This window comes from Phaenicophaeus curvirostris, chromosome 3 (genome assembly GCF_032191515.1).
Source record: "Phaenicophaeus curvirostris isolate KB17595 chromosome 3, BPBGC_Pcur_1.0, whole genome shotgun sequence".
Lineage (NCBI taxonomy): Eukaryota > Metazoa > Chordata > Aves > Cuculiformes > Cuculidae > Phaenicophaeus > Phaenicophaeus curvirostris.
In genome coordinates this window covers 42,927,991-42,948,710 of record NC_091394.1, presented here as the reverse complement: position 1 = coordinate 42,948,710, position 20,720 = coordinate 42,927,991, and the positions used below count along the sequence as shown (strand labels likewise).

At 42.0% G+C, this 20,720-nt stretch overlaps 1 protein-coding gene across 8 annotated transcripts in view; it reads left to right on the top strand.

The window, feature by feature from the left end:
• The first annotated feature begins 245 nt into the window (after positions 1-245).
• SLC66A2 (solute carrier family 66 member 2) overlaps positions 246-20,720 on the top strand; it is a 102,251-nt gene continuing 81,776 nt past the window's right edge. For 3 of the 8 annotated variants that reach the window (XM_069853827.1, XM_069853826.1, XM_069853828.1), the window contains exons 1-3: positions 246-470; positions 10,235-10,368; positions 14,531-14,584. In XM_069853827.1, coding sequence (XP_069709928.1) covers positions 268-470; positions 10,235-10,368; positions 14,531-14,584 — 391 coding nt within the window. In that variant the 5' untranslated portion in view covers positions 246-267. The remainder of the gene's footprint in view (positions 471-10,234; positions 10,369-14,530; positions 14,585-20,720) is intronic. The other 5 variants (XM_069853823.1, XM_069853824.1, XM_069853829.1 and 2 more) reach the window with 3 other exon arrangements.

Sequence of the window (20,720 nt, the reverse complement as noted above, 5' to 3'; positions counted from 1 at the left end):
GAGCCGCGGGGGCGCCCTGACAGGGAGCAGCCGGGGGCGGAGGGGACGGAGCGGGCGGGGGGTCCCGAGGCGGGAGGAACGGAGGGAGGGCAGGGAGATCGCGGGGTGGGAGGGGGCGGGGGACGGGCGGGGGTCCCGAGGACGCGGTGGGGGGGGCTGTCCCGGGCGGGGCTGCCCGCCCCCGCCCCGTTCGCTCAGGTCCCCTCGTTGGGCGCAGGTCGCGTCCCGGCGCCGCGTGCCGGCGCGGAGCGTCGCTGACCGCCCGGTATGGAGGCGCCCGGCCCGGAGTGGGCGCTGGTGCCGATGCGGCAGCTGGTGTCGTGGGGCGCGGCGGGGGCCATGGTGTTCGGCGGCGTAGTGCCCTACATCCCGCAGTACCGCGACATCCGCCGCTCGCAGAACGTCGAGGGCTTCTCCACCTACGTCTGCCTCGTGCTGCTGGTGGCGAACATTTTGCGGATACTTTTCTGGTGAGTTGGTGTCTGGGGGGTGTCTGTGCTCCTGCCCGGTGCCCGTCCTTTTGGGTCGGTTGCTAGCTGCAAAACTCTGATTTGGAGTATTTGGTAGAGTCATAGCATCCCTAGGTTGGAAAAGACACCTGAGATCGTCAAGCCCAACCATACCTGTCCAATACTAATCCATCCCTGAGCGTCTCCAACTAGATGCTGGAATAAGCATGCAGGACCAGGCCCTTCACTCTGAGGATGGAGCAAGAGGGGCAACGGAAATGTAAAATACAGTCAGCAAGAAAAAAGACCTGGCTTAGAATAAACCTCTCTCCCTTACCAACAAGTTAAAAAGTTGCATCTTGGAACCAGAGCCCTAATAATCAGACCTGGCAAGGGTAACAGACAGTGCTCCTGAACCAAGATCATTTCACTCAGTTTGGATTTACCCACTCATAGAAAGATAAGATGTTCATAGACTCACGAGGTTGGAAAAGAGCTTTGAGATCGTGAGGTCTAACCGTACCTGTCCAATACTAAATCATCCCTGAGCGTCTCACCTACCCGTCTTTTAAACATCTTCAGGGACGGCTACTCGATCGCCTCCCTGGACAGCTGTGCCAGTGCCTGAGAATCCTTTGGGTGAAGAGAATTTGAGAAAATGATGTTTCGCATATTTTTCCCCCCTCTCTGTAACATTAAAAGATCAAAAGGCTGAGGAGAGACCTTATCACTGCCAACAACTGCCTGAAAGGAGGTAGCAAGGTGGGTGTTGGTCTCTTCTCCCAGGTGATGGGCGATAGGACAAAAGGTAATGGCCTCAGGTTGCACCAGGGGAGGTTCAGGTTACACACCCGGAAAAATTTCTTCACCTGAAGGGTTATCAAGCACTGGCACAGCTGCCCACAGACGTGGTTAAGTTACCCTTCCTGCAGGTTTTTAAAAGACAGGTGGGTGAGATGCTCAGGGATATGTTTTAGTATTGGACAGGTACGGTTAGACTTCATGATCTCAAAGCTCTTTTCCAACCTCGTGAATCTATGAACATCTTATCTTTCTATGAGTGGGTAAATCCACACTGAGTGAAATGATCTTGGTTCAGGAGCACTGTCTGTTACCCTTGCCAGGTCTGATTATTAGGGCTCTGGTTCCAAGATGCAACTTTTTAACTTGTTGGTAAGGGAGAGAGGTTTATTCTAAGCCAGGTCTTTTTTCTTGCTGACTGTATTTTACATTTCCGTTGCCCCTCTTGTTCCATCCTCAGAGTGAAGGGCCTGGTCCTGCATGCTTATTCCAGCATCTACTTGGTATTAACGTCTTTGAGACACTTGTCCTATGTTCTTGCATTTTCCTGGGTTGCCAACTGGCTTCAGAGCAGTGTTCACTTTTAGAGCTCCATGCACAACAGCAGATTAAAATATAGATTTTTTTTTTTTTTTTATAAATAGGCAAAAGGTGATCTATCTTTCAAAGCAAATTCTTTTCGGTTTTAAAATTATTTTCAGTATTTAAAAGCAGATTTGTTTCTGCATTTAGGTCTTGTGCTGCTGGACAAAGAAAATATTATTAGGGTGTAATTTCCATGCATGACTCTTAATAACTTATATTCCTCATTACTTCTTATAATATAGATGCTGCAACACTGGGAAACTTCAGAAACCAAAGATGAAATAGTCTGGGAAACAACTGAAACTAAGAACTAAGAAAATATTCTAGGAACATTTTGAGTATGGGGTGCTGCTTTGTGGCGCTCAAAGAACTGATAGGTAACAGGCTGCATCCTGTTGTTGGTTTCCAGTTTCTTTTTAAAGCTCCTATGACTCTTTAAGCATAAGGAACTTCCTGGATTCATGCAGCAAAATGTAAAATGTAGGTGCTGTGCTGGAGTGGAGAAAACGGGAGCCACTCTCTTGGGATCACAGCTAGCAGTCAAACTGAGGAGTCATCACTAGATAAGAGCTACTTGTTCCATTGGACCCATGTTTTCCTGGGTTGAAGTGTATGAAGCAGCTGCTGAAAAAAGTAGAAAGAGAAGTTGAACTGGTAGGGGGAGAAGTGAAAAGCCCAAGTTGACAGTTTGAGAAACAAATTGTCAGTTTTTTTGTTTCACTGGAGGGAGTTGAAATATTCAACTGATTGGCACTGGAATGGAGATAGTGGCAGTTTCTAGGTAACCCAGGCGAGTACATCTGCTAAATGAGACTTGGGCTGTGGAAGAACTGAAAGATCTTTAATTTGAATATATTTTAAGTATTTGTAGTTGAGATGTGCAAAAGAAAAAATACTATGGGTAATGAAAAGTTATAATTCATGTCACTGTTAAAAGATTTGTCAGCATTTCAAATGAGAGGGAATTTTTTTACTGTGAGCGTTTAAGCCACATAACAGTAGCACTCCTTGACGCATACTGGCTCTGTGTAGGCTCTGGTCATCTTGGAGCTTGGTGGTGGCACTGAATGGCTTCACACAGCACCTGCATAGGTGTTTCTAGCTACGGGGGGAGCACAAGGCCCGCTGCTGGCTTGTGGCACAGCCACTTCTGTGGGGAAGTGTTGCAGGCGTGAGCCTGCAGAAACCTTTTTGTCTGTACTTTATAATTAATAACCTCTTTCTAGTTCTCTTGAACTAAAAGATGGAAAAGAAGACTTGTATAATGATAATTCAGTTTTCCCTGGGAGAATGTTTTGCTTCTCTACTTCTAGAGATTAGGCATCTCTTGTAGTTCATTGTAAACACCAATAAGTCATGAAAGCAGCTCTGGAAGTGGATGTTATCCTTGGGCATATAGGTGATTAGAGGCAGATAACAGGGCAAGAGCCTGCGATATCTGTGAACCGTGTTTAAAATACATCCATAGAGCAGCTTGGCAATTCAATTTTTGCATTAGTTGTTTAATGTCACCTGTGGCTTATGTAGTGTCTGGGATGCAGCACTGTGGGTTATTTGGTGTAAACAGCAGAGTGATTTTAATTGTCTATGTAATATTCACTGGAGAGAATTAGAAGGCTTTTGTTTATTTTGTTTTAAATTTATTAAATGATTTGATCCTTTCTTGTGCTGGAACAGAACAGTAATATTGTGTTGTGTGTAGTTTTTCCCCAATCTGACTTTCAAAGTACCAGCTGATGAGATTACTCCTCCTCTCCTTTAGCAAACCAGTCCAGACCTTAATTCTCTTCTGGAAACTTTACTTGTGTGTGGCTGCTGTTTTCAAATGGTTTGTTTATCTTCATTAGCCTTGGTTATTAAGCATATGATTTGTGCCAGATTCATCCCTCTTGACTTCCCCTCTACCCTGATCCAAAAAGAAGTACTTAAAGTGGTAGACCTTAAAATTTTTCAAATTCTAGTTGTTTTGCTTTTCATGCCTTTAATTATTGGGATAGCTCCTTTTTTTAACTTCAAAGATGCTTCTGTAATTCATTTTTGTTGTTACTTTCAGATTTTCTCTGGTTTTAATATATTCTTGAGTTTTGAGGCTCATCTGGTGGAATGTTTTTTATTTCAGATGCACAGACAACAGGAACAGACAGTTCCTGCCTTTTATGCCATGTTTCCTCTGTGTTTTCACTCTTGAGTAGTGTTGATCTGTTTCTGTTACTCGTAACAGAGCCAGTTACGCCTCTCCCCTCTGGTTCTACTATACTTGGTTCACCTCAGCTGTGGTGGTAGTTCCCTCATTGCCTATTTGCGACTTGGCGTATTCCACCCTCCTTATCATGGAGGTTTGGGTTTGTTGTTTTTTTCGGTTTTTTTGGTAATGTATGGTTTTTGCAGTCTGACCTTTTGTCTCCCCTCCAAATATTTACTTCCAAATCTTGGCTCATTTTGTGTGTCAATAGAGTTGCAGCTGATGGAATGCACTGTGACAGTAACCAATGAACAGTGTACTGAGATCAAGGATAACAAATCTGTTCCCAGTTACCTGTTTCACAATTTTTCTTCCTCCAATCAGAGTCTCCCATGGCAAGGCATCTTTTTAAAATTCAGAGGACTCGGTGCAATGCATGTACTGCCTGACTTCCTCTCATTTAATCTCACAGTTTCAGAGTGTGCTCAAAGAACTTCTCTTTTTTAGTGACACGTTATCCATTAAGTCATTTTTCATGTTTCTGTTTCAGTGTCTCAAAAGGTTGTCTTTAAAGGGACATTTCTGTTTTCATTTGTGTTTTTGGCCTTGCAATGACAGTGCATATAGCTTGTATAACAATGAGTTATGTGCCAGAACTTTGGAGAAAAGCAGACCAGTGAGAACTGGTCTGCAAGGATGAAAACTGCATGTGGATGGCAATGGGCGTGGCTCTTTTTCAGGAAAAAGAGAGTAGAAGTTTGACTGTGCAAACTTGTGGTTCAAGGTGTTGATTTATTGTGAAGTCTTTGGCCCTTTTAAGGAGGATCCTGAAAAACCTTTGTTTTGAAAAGTAGCCAGTCTGTGCTCACAGTATCACACATTGCAATCTCCGTTTAACAGTGTGAAAAGCAGATTTTGTGCTATGACTAGACTTGGTATCGAGTTTAGCTTTATTTTTAGTAATAATCTATTGTTATATCTTTATATAATGCTTCAAATCAGTATGACATGAGCCAGCCATGTGCGCTTGCAGTCCATAAGGCCAACCATATCCTGGGCTGCATCAAAAGAAGCATGGCCAGCAAGTCAAGGGAAGGTGATTCAGCCCCTCTGTTCCTCTTTTGTGAGACCTCATCTGGAGCACTGTGTCCAGTTCTGGAATCCTCAACATAAGAAGGATATGGAACTGTTGGAAATGGGTCCAGAGGAGGGCTACAAGAATGATCCAAGGGCTGGAGTACCTCCTGTGCGAGGACAGGCTGAGAGAGCTGGGGGTTGTCCAGCCTGGAGAAGAGAATGGTTTGAGGAGAACTTATAGTGACCTTCCAGTACCTGAAGGGGACCTGCAAGAAAGCTGGAGAGGGACTGTTTACAAGGGCATGGAGTGATAGGACTTGGGGGAATGGCTGTAAATTGGGGAGGGGCCGATTTAGACTAGGCGTTAGGAGGACGATGCTTTGTATCTTGATTAAGTTCAGCCAAAAGTACTTGTACTTCCTCCAGCTCAAAGACTTTCTGGACTTTTTTTTCCAGTTTTGCAGTCTATAAAATGTTTTATGTACTAGTGTAATATGGCTTGTATATTTTCCAGGAAGACAGTAATGTTTCCGAAGGTTTTGAGATGCAATTTTGTGGATTACCGGCCTAAAGCTCATACAGTAAACAGCACAGAAATTGAAACTGTAAAAAATCATCCCGTTTTGGAGTTGTTTGCACAAAATAGTTGCCTTAAGACAAACTATGGAACAAGTTCATGCAGTCAGGGAAAAGCCAAAAACTATGGTTGTTTTTGAGCAAAGGTAACCCTCTACCCATTCCACACCAGTTAACCTGAAACAAAGCAGTTCTGAAAATTGTAATGTCAGTAGAACTGGGAGCTCTTTGTGCTTGATGGAATTAGTGGAATGAACTTCCTGTCATGAGTACAGGATTACCAAGATGGGTGCAGCTGGATGTAGTTTATAGGAAAATTTTGCACTTGCTGTTGTCTGGGGTAGATTCTTACATATTTGTTTTTCCTGTAGCACCTACAGTACTACTTGTGAATCAGGTCACTGCTGTTGGGTATTGCATTGGCTTCTTCTGATAGTGGGCCAGTGATGTCTGTTCATAGGACCTTCTGTGGGAATGGGAAACTCTGGGTTTTAAGACTAAAATTAGTATAGCCACCTTTTACCATATGGGGAAGGGGGATTGATGCTACAAACCAAGCTGACATAGTGAGTAGCACTTTGAAAGCTTGCATTCCATATAGCCTACTAGTGGACTCTGGCTCAGACGTGGAGAGGGAGTGTTACACAGTTCCTTCTCATTTTTATAAATGCCAGAGAGCAACGGTAAAATGCACTGCTCTTCTGTACAAAAAGTAAGGGTAAAAGTAGGATTTTGTATGTCCAAGCAAGAAGCTTGTTTTGGGTGCTCCATAGAGTCCACGAAGTTCATGTGTGGAGGAGAAACTCTAATATCAAGAGATCCAGTTGTAAAACTAGTTTGTTTCTTGTTCTGCACATAGTGTGTGCAGTATCCTGCATGTGTTCTGTCTCGCCTAGAATCTCTTAACTTCCCAAAGAGCTGAGAAAGTCAACCAGGAGTGGTGGGGCTGGTAGTCACTTTGGTGGTTTCCATTCTGGGGACATAGGAGACAGTGCAGTCAGGGTGATGGTGGTCTGGTTGTACCAACAACAATCAATTTCTTTTCAGAGACATCTTAGGAAAAGAGATAAGCAAACCTTTTGTGTTTAGGCTGGTTTAGACTTTTGCACAATTGGCATTTGCTGTTTTGAGTAGGCTCAGAACTGGAATAGCAGGATTATTGCGAGAGGGTCAAGTCATACTGATGGAATTACCTAGTTTTCTCAATGACTAGTTTGTCTCTGCTCTGGCTCTTCTCCTGTCTTCATCACCCTGAACAAGCATTAATTGCTTTAAGGCTGTTGAAATACTAATAGCATGTCAGCCCCTCCCCCTCTTTATTTGCACATTTAACTAGTACTGGAAAAAGAGTTCCTCTGTTTTCACAGTATTAAATAAACAGCGAAAAGCTGTTTGTGTCCGTGTTTGAGGTGATGTCTAAGTTCCCAGAATCCTGCAAATATCATGGTTGTTCACTTTGTCACATAACATTGTAGTTGTGGGGTGAAAATGCAGAATAATGCTCATGACCCCTTCATCCCTAGGACTTCAAAGTTGTTCTTGTCAGTGAGCCTGTTATAGTATCTTAAGGCTCTTAATCTTTCTCTCATAATCTACTTTAATGTTACTCCTCTCCTGGCTCCTGCTTTGGCAAAGATAGGAATAAAATCTGTGAGGCAGAAAGTAAGCAGAACATGTAACAGAACGCTCTCCATGCAGGGCTCGCACCTTACAGTGCTCCTCCTAGCTGAAGCTGGCTTAAGGACTCCTAAACTGGGTTAGTGTTGCTTTGGCAGTCACTAATAACAATGCAAAGTAGAGTAAGCAGCTTGGAGTGATGTTTGTTCCATGATCCTGAGCAAAATGAGTGTTCTAGATTTACTGTTAAAGTTTCAAGGAACCCAACAGTGGTCCTTGACACTAGTATTCCTTACCGTGGTGTTGTCCAGGTAGTGTGATGTAAACAGTCTCCTGCTTACTCTGCCTGTTGGTCTTGGTTGTGTTGCCTGTGAGACTCGGTTTGGGGATTGGTGTTTGGGAAGATACAGTTCACACGAGTATGTTTTGTTGTGTAACCTTTATTGTCTTTGGCTGGAGGATTGAAAAAAAAAAAAAAGCTTCAGGTGTTATACATTGTTTGAAGTCCCTATAAAAATTTTAGGATTTCTAGTCTACCTGTTCTTTTACTTTTTTTGTGGTTGTTTAGTTCTTAAGGGGTAGAAGATCTGCAGCAGTATTTCCAGTCCTGTTTCCAGTAAGGCTATGATGGTGGCAAATTGTTGTGATGAAACAGCACATGGCCATGCTGATAGGTGTTTGTGGTGGGTGGAGGTTTATACTGCAAGCAATACTGTTGTAAGGCACCCATGAATGGCCAATAATCTCATCAGCAGGGAGAAAGTAACCTCTTGTTGAACTGCACTGGATTTACAGTCATAATAGCATCTAGCTTATTGCGCTTCTAGCTCAGCTCCTTTTAAATTCATTACTCTTATTTTTTACATGCAAATGCATTTGTATTTGGGGATTTTTTTTCTCAGCCTAATGTAAACAATTTTAACTGCTCTGTAATTCTAAGGAAGTCTTTCCCATGTTTTTTTCCTCATTCCCTCAATAAGAGACAAATATAACAGTAGTGAATTCATTTGTTCAGGGGAACTTGGCCACAGTCAGCAACACAGGCTGAATGAGCTTTGGGATCATGGACATTGGCCGTAGGTAGGGCCAAACTTCTGTTCCTCTCCCCTGCAGTTTTTGTCTAGTGCAGTGAAAGCTTTATCTGGAGCACATTCTGCCTGTGATTACATGCATTAGTTGTGTTCGTTATTTCCTTCCTTGTAATGTCCTCCACATTAGTTAGGGTAACGGCTGTCATGTGGCTCACAACAAATCCGTTGATGGTAGAAAGAAGTGGAGGACCAGGGTATACACAAATGCTATTCTTTTGGTAGCTACTGGTTGTGTCTTTAGCAGTGCTGTTGAGGTTCAAGACATTGTAATTTTCCTTAGTGCTATGCAGTTAGGCAGGAAATACTTGGGTGTTTTTATTGGTGTGGGCTGCTTGGCTGTTCTGCACAGGAAGATTCCCAAGGAAGCTAGTCAAGGGCTTTCCAGTCTCTTTCCTGTTCCTTATTAGTTGACTCGTAAGGAAAAAAAATGTCTCTCTAGTGAAATAGCTATAGTGGAAATGCAGAGAGTGAGAGTGTGATGGTGAACCTAGTTGGTTTTTACTGACACAGAGCTCTGCCATGAAATTAGCCCAAGTGTAAGAAATTTTGTTTTGCCAAGGTGCAACAGAACAGGAACTGTAAGGACGGCAAAGATTGCCATGGTGTGCTCAGAAAATGGCCTTAGTAACTGTGCTGTGAAGAAATTTAGAAAGCCTGTGTGCCACGTGTTGCAGGCTGAAGGAGTTGGGGAGCATAGCAATGTGCTTTCACCAAATCCCTTCCTCAGCATCTCTGTCTTCAAGGCATAAAACCTGGCTGAAGTGAGCGCAGAGAAGCAGCTCACTGCACTGTGTGTGCAACCTTCCTATTTAAATTTTTATTTTTATTTTTTTAAATTTTATATACTTTGAGGGCTGTATATGAAACGCTTCTACCCTTTAGCCCTAATGCACTTATTTAGTGTGTCTGGTGGGGATTGTTGAACTTCCATCAAGTAATGCAGGAAGAGAAACTTATAGCATCACTAGTCTTCACTGAAGGGTTTAATTTTCCTGTGTCAGAGCCTTATGCAATCACATAAGAGTAAGCTCTTCAGTCAGGATTGGCCACAAACCAAGTTCACTTCTGTTATGTGTAGGAAAGGCTCAGTAGTCCCCACTGAGCATCATCTGTGAGCAAGCAGAAGTTACATTTGAGGCAGAGGGTAAGGCAGGAGAGGACAAATTATGTATTGAGTTCCCATATCTTTTGGTATTCTTACTTCCCCCAGCATTGGTCCAAATTAGACACAAATTCATGAATTGATTGGTGTGTTCTGCAGACCTTGTCTTTCCACTCAGCTGTCTAGAGGTAGACAAGACCTTTCTTTCCCCGCTGTAGGAAGATGGTATGCTATATCTAGCAAGCTAATACCTTTGAGTGTTTATTTCCTTATAGGGCAAGTTTTCATGACTACATATTAAAACGAAAAAAAATGGAGAGAGGTAAGTTTTGTACAGAAATTCTTATGAAATTTACAGAAGGTGTATGTGGAAAGGACACATAACTGGTATTAATGTGACATAACTCTCTGATCTCTCTGTACTGCATTGACTGCTCCATGAATCTGCTTTTCCTTTCTGAATAATAGATTTGCTGCTGGCTTTGGAAACAAAGACTTAAGTTTCTGGTTTCAGAATTTCTAGGATCAGTGCACAGGAATGCTGTAACGTAGTTCTCCGATACTCTTGCAAGGGGTTTGTGACAGATCTACTGCATTTACATTTAGATTTGGCTGGTGACTTTCTTTTCCTCAGCCTGTTACTATTAGGATTTTCTTTCAGGTCCTTAGGTCAAATAATGAAAGTAGCTGAGTACATCACTTGTCATCTTTGAGATGTTTTATACATTTTATTTTCCCTTTTTTTTTTTTAAAGGTTTGGAAGGCGTTTTGAATCCCCTCTTTTGTGGCAAAGCATTATCATGATCTTTACGATGTTACTGATGCTGAAACTGTGCACTGAAGTACGTGTATCCAACGAGCTCAACATAAAACGCCGATCTTTTGCAGGTTAGTGACAGCTACTGACTTTTCCAAGGTGAATCTTTTTGAAAGCAGTGTGCTGTATTCTGGACAGAAGTTCTGTCTGCAATCCTGTCTCCTTTCTTGATAATTCAATGTAGCAGCTCCTGAGCTGCTTTTTTAAAACTGTTTTTTTCCAGATAAATGTGTAAAGCCATAATTTTATTTCAGACAGGTTTTGATTCAGTCTAGAAATCATTCTCCTTAATGTTTCACACTGTCCACTGAATACAGAGATGACTGTTAAGCCATTGTGCTAGCCTGGATTTTTTTGAGATCTTGGCCAGCATAGGATGTTTCCTTCTGCTCTACTTTCTACTAAGTTCTTGGGTACAATCATACGCTATTATCTGAAATTTTATTTTGCAATTGCATACATTTTCTTTTGTAGACAATTTATTTTCTGTTTTCTGAGTTATTGGATGTGACAATAGGAGGTGCTGTCATATCATAGTTGCAAAAATGTCTTTTTGTATACCACTTTCTTGAGCTGTAGTTTGGGATTTATGGGAATTTTCATGTATTTTTTATTTTGGTTGTTAGTTAATTTTTAGGCTTTGGTATTTTCAGTCGGGGCCAGAATATTATTCTTTATTTAATGAAATGTTCAAGCTTTGTGGAAAGTCCCTGCTTTTTTTTTCCAGATAAGAAATGTAAGAGCAGTAGTTTTTGTGTTTCTCTGGCTTTGACATACAATATTTTATGTTACTGCTTATTAACAAGAAGAACAGAATTAATGCTGTCAGCTTTTTGTTGTTTGTTTTGCCAATATGGATGTATAATTTATTCTCTCCATCTGTTCTCTTCCCTCACTCCCTAATAACTGAGGATCTGATCTGTTTCCAGATATTTATAGCCATCATTAGAAGGCAGCAGCTACTGGCTGTGCAGTAGGGTAATTTATCTTAATAGCTCAGGAAGCCACTTCCATTCCCACTCATTGTGGAGTGTAGTGTGGAACTATTCAGGTAAGTGAATTCATGTGGAAGAGGAGATGCACTCCAGCTCCCAAACACAAGCTGCTGTGTTCACTAGGTTTGTTAGTCTGGCAGGATGAATGACTTAAACTGCTTCCAAATCCAGGAGGTATTTGAGGGGGGTGTGTATGCTTTCTCCCTCCTTTGGTTTGTGTGCTAGCATTTTGTGAAGTGGCAGAAAGGTTTCTCTGTTTGCCCTGTCTGAGGGGAAATGATCCCTGTGCATGTTTACACACACACTCTGGCAGGCTCCTTTGGTAGCCTTTGGACAAAAAGGGAGGCTTTTCAGTTTAGTGTATAGCTCTCTTTTAAACAACTCTCCCTGAAAGACATACAGTCTCCTAAAGGATAATCAGTTTATCCCTTACCAGGTGATGGCTACTCCTCAAGGTTGTGTTCTGTCATTTGATCTTTTTTCCTGAAACTCGGCTTGTCGTGTGTTTAATTAGCTACACAGACTGGTTTTACCTGTTTGTGGAACTTTATTGCTTTGCTTTCATCAAAAGGCTTGCATCCTCCCACAAATTTTGAGAACAGCTAAAATCTTTTTTTTACCTGTGATTGATGTTTAGTAAGGGCAACTATAACGCGATGACTCAGAATAAACATATAAATGCATACGAAGCTTCTTTCAAGCAAGGCAGAGACATAGGTTTGTATTTCAAGCACAATTTGACTAGGAGTTTCCATGTGTCTAATTCTACTCCTAATCTTATCGTTTAAGTTTTATGGTGATATAGGCAAGCTGATAAATCTGTGTACTTACTTTCTTTCCTCATAGCTTACTGGGACCATGAGAAGCTAGGTTTGAAGTCAGTGTTTTTGGTTAACCTTGCAGAATCCTCAGGGGAAGTTGTGCAGTTTCTATATAATATTGAAATAAAAAAATATTGAATATATTGAAATAAATATTGAATATAAACTTTTCACATGGATGGTCTTCAGTTTAAACATTTTTCTTTTTTAATTTCTATCCTTACTTTGAATGTTTCTGCAACGTAATCCAAAATTGTTAGGAAATGCAAATCCAAAATAATTTAGATTATTTCAGTGGAAGGGAGTTTGCTGCTTTATTTTATTACTATCAAACGTGGTATTTGCCCCCCAGTCACATGAGTATATATTCAACAATGTGTTTTGAGTTATGTGGGAGTTGTCTTTTATATCTTCTGGCTTACAGTTAAGGTCTATTTAGTAATAACTTGTTCAGAAGGAATCTACTTAAAATTTCTTAAAGCATTAAGAAGCAGCCTCTCCTAATCTTGACAATCTTGTTCTGTATTTTTTAGCCTGTTTTGTGGTGCTGTTGGGTTAAAATACATGTCTGTAGCAATTCAGAATGTAGACATAAAGCCATTCAGTTGAAATGCTTGTACTTCCGTTTATAAGTTAACTATCATATCATGAAAATTACAGTCTTCCTGATCTCTTTCCAGTAGTGTTTAATTATTTCTTGTAGAGAATTTATTAGGAAAACTTGCAAAACCTTTTATTTTTTTCCTCTCAGTTACTTCTCTATTATGGGAGTCTTTTAAGTGAAAGTAAGTTGAAAGTGCTGGAGCCCATCTCGTTCCTTCCCTGACTTTTTTTTCTGTGTACATAAAGTTTATCTTTCAATTACATTTATTGATCAAAGACAGAGTAAGTCCTTTTTATATATCCAATTGTTTTATTATTTTTTAAACTTTGACTATTTAGCCTGTTATTAACTGTTCTGAGTTGGGGGGGGCGGAACTCAAAACAAGAAGAAACAGAAAAACTTTATTTTAAAACCTTCAATGATGGGTTAGTTCTCTCTCCTGTGTATGAATACTTTGAAAGCTGTTTGAAGGAGTCTTTAGATCAGATCAGCAGGCATGAACACTGCTTCCTCATCTTTTATCCTTCATTTAACACCACTTTAATTGCAACTTGAATGCTTTAATGGAGATCTCCTGGTACCATTGTCATGGTAACAATAGCTCTCCTTATGCAATGGTGCTTATGCTGTGTGCTGTTGCCTCAGAACAGAAAGGCTTAAGGTTCAGTGGTAGTTTCTTTTGTTATAGTTGTTTTTGTTCAAAGTACTGTAATATTTCTGGGGCATGGTGGTGCTACCATGCTAGAGAGCTAAATATTGAAAAGCAAAAGATGCATGTGACTTGTCTTGCTTCAGCCTCCCCTTCATTATTGAGTCAAGGTACTCACCGATACAGACAGCTAAAAACATCTGGTCCCTCTTGAAAATGTTGGCAGAACAGAACAGTTTCTTCATATTCTTAAGAGAGACAGACACCTTCTTTTATCCCCAACAAAGATTCCATTTCAGTTATACGCAAGACACTGTGACAGATTTTGATCACCCTGAATGTATGAACGATACTGAAAAGCAGTGGACAGCATTTGTTAAAAATGGGCTTCTGGATGTCTTCTCGTATTATAGTACAGCCCAGGCTCCCTAAGCAGAACATTGCCTTTTGTGTTTTTACATGAAGATGGTCATTCATCCAGTTTTGTCTTCCTTCCAACTGCTGGTTGTCTTAAGCTGCTTTATAACTTATATCTTATTATAGCACTCTGATCCCTTGAAGAGGGATCTGATTTTGGCACTGGAAAGCACTCTTGTGTAATACATGATATTCAACTGGCAGAGGAAGGCTAGAGTGAAAAAATTTAGCATGCAGAATGGTTGCAGATGGGGTCTACTCTGCCTTTCTTGATATGATTGATTCAAAACCTCAGGCTTTTTGAAACTGTTAGAGTAATGGTTTTCACAGGAAGCAAGGCAACTGGATTGTGTTAGCTGATTATACGTGCGTATCTACACTCAGTGTCGCTGAGGTAATGACTTGGGTTTTGCTGTTCATGAAAAGTATATAAAGCAAGAGTTAAGCTGTCTGGTTCCCTGTTTTTAAGCCTTCATTTTCTCCCCCTAGGTATATAGCTGTTGGGTTGTGTATTGAGACTGTTTTGGGACTTCCTACTGCTCGACTATAAACACCATGGGGTGGGGGCCTTATAGAAAGCATGGAGGCTAAAATTTCTGGTGTGTTTTGGCTATTATTTTTTTATAGGCAAAATGTACTAACTGACTAAACTTTAACTAAAAGACCCACTGTTGCATTTAATCATACAAGTATTTTTGTCTTTCCTTCCCTTCCCCCCACCCCCCCCCCCAACTGTTTTTGATGTAGCTGCAGATAGTAAAGATGAAGAAATCAAAGCACCTCCCAAGAGATCCTATCTGGGTATGTACTGTACAAACCCATTCTACATGAAGGTGTTCTCTCAACTACATATTTCATGCTTTGCTACATTTGGTAACTATTCTTGGAAATGATTGCATGATCACTTCTATAGAGAATGTTTCCATTACCTATTTCTTGACATACTAAAACCTGGTGCATTTCATTATTTTTTTTTAATTTACCCCTACCCACTTTTATTGGTAGTTAATTCATTCAGTTAACTTTCATTGAGGAAAAGATGCTTTCAGCTATATTTCAGAAACTATTTTTTTGAAGACAGTTGAAATCACTGCATTGCATGTCTTGATGATATCTTCCTTTTTCCTTCCCCAAGCTAGACAGGCAAAATATTACATGATACGGGGATCCATCTCTTCCAATTCTTATTCTTCCTCTTCTGACTCTGGAGGAAACTAGGGAAAATACAGAGAATCTTTCAGCATTGTTCAGAATGCTAGATAAGAAATTTCCCACAACACTTGATGCCTAAGGAAGAAGAAATATTAGGTGCAAACTAGCTTTGCACTATTTTCAGTTCTTAGTGGTTTGGAAAGGCAGTTTTAGTTAAGTCATGGTAATTTTGTTTAAAATTTGTAGGGTTGTATCACATTGAGGAAGTTATAACCTGTGACTAGAGACAGCGAAGTTCCCCAAATGCGACTTTTAGATACTAGCTGTTAGTAAGGGGGCAACTGAAGAAATACAGGGTAAAGAGGAATATTACTCGTGCAAAAGAAGAGTTTCTTCTTCTGTATTTGTTGACACACACAGTTAAACTGGAGAAACATTACCAAAGAGTTAATATTAACCCAAATGCTTTCTTGAAGCTGTAAGGCCATTCCTGCTAAGGATAAAAAGACTGTCTTTTAATGGTTCATCTTCTGGATCTTCCCTTTCAGATTTAGAGGCAAAAAATGCACACTTTAGGAAATTTGCCTTTTTTGGTCTGATACCAGTGCAAAGCACCTTTTCCTTTTGTTCATTTTTTTTTTTTCCTGGGTGTGGTATCAAAAAATTTTGTTTTTCTGTTTGTCTTTAATTCTGGTTTGTATTCATTGTCACTGGCTTGCAGTGCTAACCAATGGAATGTAAACTTTAAGCAGTCCTGTATTCCTTGTGCCTGTGTTCCTATTGTCTTCACTAGTATTCAGCAATGCTTTATGTACAGTGTCAAAGCTAGAAACTGTGCTCCTGGTTATGACTGAGTGGATTATTTAAAAACACTTCAAGTGGTTAAAATGAAACAGAAATAAGTGACTTAATGTGACCTTCTACTCATTTCAGGGTTTTTTTCTTCTTTTAGTTAAAAAAATCATTTGCTTGGTTTGATAGGTTAGAAAGTTGAGGTTTGTAGAAGAAAAGCAACTAATCCAACTGGTTTAAGTCCGAAACATTTGGTTAATAAATATTCCTTGAAGTTCCATTTGGAATTGCTTAGCAAAGTAGGGTGAATTGAATTAACGATTAAGGAACAGGATGGTCTTATGCTGCTATTGAGAAGTTTAAAGACTGGAGTGGGCAAGTCTGTTGAAACTTGATAGTTCTTCCTAGTGTAAACAAGTCAGAAATGTTTTGAGGTGTTTATGTATAGTGTACATGCTGAAGTACGTCCTGGTGGTTGAAAGAGTGGGATGCATGGTGCTTTACATCAAAGCATAAGTCATACTTCAGCCTACAGAGGGCTTAAATGAGCTATGTCCTACAGTTCTGCTCTTTTGCTGCAGCTCTGGGGAATCTTGCTAAGAGGTTAGGTAAGGAGGAGTATTTGCAGTGCATTCCAATTTAATGAGTTTTGATTAAGCCTTTGTTCAAGAAAAAAAAAGGCTTTTTCATTTCCCTGTTTATTTCAGTGCTGTAAAAAATGTTCTTCAGAATACTTTTAGGATTCAGAAACCATTATATTACTTTATTTTTCCAGTTACATAGAAATGCTCTGTATATTACATTTGTAGTAGATTGACTGTCCATGAACGCTATTTTGTTGTACAGCTGTTGAACTCTTAGTCTGAAAATGTACTGGTCTACCAATAAATTTCAGGTGAACTTCATAGAAACATACTGAGGCATCTGTTTGATGCCTCTCTTTGAATAGGAACTGAGCTCCTGCTGTGCTCACTGAGATTGCTTTTAGGTATGTATTATTGTTCATAATCCAACAAACCATTTAATGCCACTTTGTTTCCACATGTTATTTGAATAAGGCTTTATCTGGCACATTACTCTGAAAACCAACTTTCCACTGCTGAGTGGAGTTGGGAGTGTGGGAGAGAGTTTCTGCAGTATCACTGACCTAAGTAAGATAAACAATTTACAGTATGGTGGGCCCCAGAGTGTAGGGTTTCCTGATTGCATACAGAAATAAAATCATTCCCCTCTTTTTATAGGCAAAGGAAGGATTAAAAAGGATTAAGTAGCTCCATTTCTGAAGGAATAATACTTTATTCCCTTTATTTTTTAATGCAAGTAGGATAGGAATGATTGGACTTGATGATCCAGTGGGTCCTTTGCAACCTAGTGATTCTATGATTCTATAAGTATTTAGTTCTACCTGGTGCCTGCTTGCTTTTGATGGCTACTGCTGAGGGTGAGCAAAGCTGAGTGATGTTTATTGTTTTGTTTTTTTCTTGATGAGTTGTTATAGAACAAATGTGGATAAATAAATGTCTTACTCTGTTACACTAAAATACAAGTTTCTTATGTATGTATTTTGAGTCCTATGAGTGTTGGAGATTGGTCAGAAGTAGCAAAAACGTTAAACAAGGCATTGCTCCAAAGAGGCTATATCTTTTGAAGTTGTTTAAAATGATCTCATTGGTGTGGCAGACAAATCTCGCGGTGAATGTGACTTAATTTTTTTCCAAGTAGATATTTGAATATTTTGAAGGACACTTCTGGTAGATCACAAGGGTTTTTCTTCCTTCTCTGAAGCTGGTTTTAAAATCTGCTGTATTACTGAATGCTGAACCTTGCTTTTCAGCCTGAACAAAAAGTTATCCAAGTAATGTTAAATTTTAAGACAGTAGTAATTTAAAAAGACAAAAACTTAGAATCACCAAATACCTGTTGCAGAAATATTTAAAACTGCATTTTTTTATTTAGAGGAAAAACATAAAGTGTCTGTGTAGTTAATTTCACAGTGTTAGTATTTGCAGAGTAATGAAGAGAAAATAGTGATGTGAATTAAGCATGTGCAGTCATCTGCTACATGGTTTCCACTGGCATTGTGACAGCCTAGTAAATAACTCCACTTTCATCTCTTCCTTTTTCTGCACGCAGTGCAGGAGTTGGCTTGTGATAAATTGGGTGTTGGTATACTCCAGAACAGCACTAATATGTTACATGCGCTGTGAAGGATGTAAAAGTTTATTTAATCATCTCTCTCGTTCCCTCTGTTCAGTCTGTTTGGGTTCAGCAGGAGTGCCTGGCTTGCAAACATACAGGTATGTGCTGTGATTTTTCCACAGGTTCTCTGTAAATAGCGTGCACAATGTGCTTCTCTGTCCAGGCCTCAACGTCCTGCACAGAACAGGGACTGTTTCCCTTGCCCAGTTGTGGGTAGCACTTTGGTTTCATTGGAAGTATGTGACTTTTACACCATGCTCTCTAGTAGCTGAATTCCCTGTACAGCTGCTGTGCAGTTAAGCACATAAGGAGAGCTTAGATCCAACTGCCACGCCCTCTGTCCGTGCGTAGCTGCACATGGACGTGAACAGGTTTAGATGCCTTCTCCCTAGGATGACATGTATGCTTCTTGTCACAGCCCAGACCCACGAGCCACATGCTCGTGTCCGGCTGTGACCGGGGGGATTAGATTAGTTTGTGTGGTGATCCGGAGGCCAATAAGGTCACTCCCAGGGTGAATATCAAAAGCAGTATTTATTTCTGGCTCCGAAAAGCATAAACACACCAAGATACCAGGGCGCATAGCAAAGACACGGGGGGCTGCAACCACCCAAAGTTACAGAAATGAATCTCCGAAAACAACCCAGGTCCCTCGGATCCGATCCAACACGCACACCATAAGGTAATGGTGGGGGGGCGGGGGAGAGAGAGAAAGAAGGAAAGAAATCACCACATCGAAGGCAGCAGATGATCTCGGGAACACGTGGTCCAGGCTGGTGTGAGTGAGAGCGAGCATGGAGGACAGAGCGAGACTGCCCCCTGGTTCCTTGAGAGCCCTTTATAAGACCAGCCCGACCCCCATCAGCCCGTCTCTTTTTGTCGCGCCGGAAGCGAGCAGGTGGTGGGGGAAGCGGGGGCAGCAGCAACGGCTGCATCCTGTCCCCCCACCGCAGCAGCTCTGGGGCCTGACTTCGCCCCAGCGAGGGAGAGCTGTGCCTGCTCCTGCACTGCCCCCCGCTGAACCGTGGCACTGCAGACAAGCTGGTGCCACGAGTGGGTAGTCCTCAGCCAAAATGTTTAAGGCAAAGAGATAAACATAGTCTGACTTTACATTCCACTCCGTTCTAAGCATTTGTCACAGGAGTCAGATCGAAAACTCGGGTCCATTCTGTCCATAGTGGTGACACTTGAGGGTGCAACTTGCTCAGTTGAAGCCGCTGCTGCATCACCTCCACCCAGCCGCAGCCAGCTCTGGGTCCAGAGCCCAGCCAGGCGAGGGAGAGCGGTGCCCGCTCCTACGTTGTCCTGTTGAACCCAAGCAGGCAGTCTTCAGGCAAAACGTTTAAGGCAAAGAGAGACGACTTTACATTCTACCCCGTCATTAATAATAATCAGGGGTTGGAGTTAGGGATCAGAATCGGGAATAGGATCCGATTTCACCACCCCCTCCTCCCAAAATCAATGAGCCTCATGCTCCGAACTAGAAAAACCAGTCTCACAACACCCCCCTCCACCGTTTAGCAGCGGCGACCCGATGCCTTCTGTTTCATCAACAGGACCCTGTTGCCGAGCCACCTGCTCGGGCTCTGGGGCTGTATCCAACAGCAAAAGACTTCTTGGTCTGTAAAGTCCCTCAAGTTCTTGCTAAGAAAGTCTAATCCTATCCTCTCCCTCGCAAGCAACATCTGTTTTAAACAGGGGTCCGAGCTTGGGGGCACGATGGGGCAGCACCCTCTCCCAACAATAGGTGGCCGCTTCCCCTGCCCGATCTGCAGTCTCCTCGGTAAAACTCGAAAAACCCGTTCCACCACCGGCCTAACGAACCTGGAGCAACAGTAATGTCAGCATCTTTCCTCATGCAAAAGCGTCCTTTACCTCGCAGAATCTCCCTTGACCTTCTCCTGTCACCCAGTGCCTTTTGTGCTCTCCGCTCTGCCTTATTCACTGTCTTCAACTCTTCATTTTCTCTCATAATTTTAAGTCTCTGCAACTTCCCCTTCTGAGCAACCTCCCACACGGCAGCTACCAGGACTCCAAGCACCCCCAACAGCACCAGAGATGAGTGGGAATAATAGAAACAGGGCACATCCCAGGGAGCAATCCTAACTGTGCCAGAAATCACCGTTTTCTTTCACCCTGTCGCCGTTACAAACAGACAGATCCTGCTGACAACGCGAAAAATGTCACAACCTGGACTCACGAGCCACACGCTCGTGTCCGGCCCTGACCGGGGGGATTGGATTCGTTTGTCTCTGTGGCGATCCCGAGGTCACTCCCAGGGTGAATATCAAAAGCAGTATTTATTTCTGGCTCCGGCAAACATGAACACACCAAGATACCGGGGCGCATAGCAAAGGCACGGGAGGGTGCAACCACCCAAAGTTACAGAAACGAATTCCCAAAAACAACTCAGGTCCCTCAGATCAGATCCAACACGCACACCATGAGGTAATGAGAGAGAGAGAAAGAAGGAAAAGAAATCACCACATCGAAGGCAGCAGATGATCTCGGGAACACGTGGTCCAGGGTGGCCGATCGAAGTGTGTGAGTGAGAGCGAGACCCCTCCCCTGGTTCCTTGAGAGCCCTTTATAAGACCAGTCCGACCCCCATCAGCCCGTCTCTTTTTGTCGCGCCGGAAGCGAGCAGGTGGCGGGGGTAGCGGGGGCAGCAGCAACGGCTGTATCCTGTCCCCCCACCGCAGCAGCTCTGGGGCCTGACTTCGCCCCAGCAAGGGAGAGCTGTGCCTGCTCCTGCACTGCCCCCCGCTGAACCTCGGCACTGCAGACAAGCTGG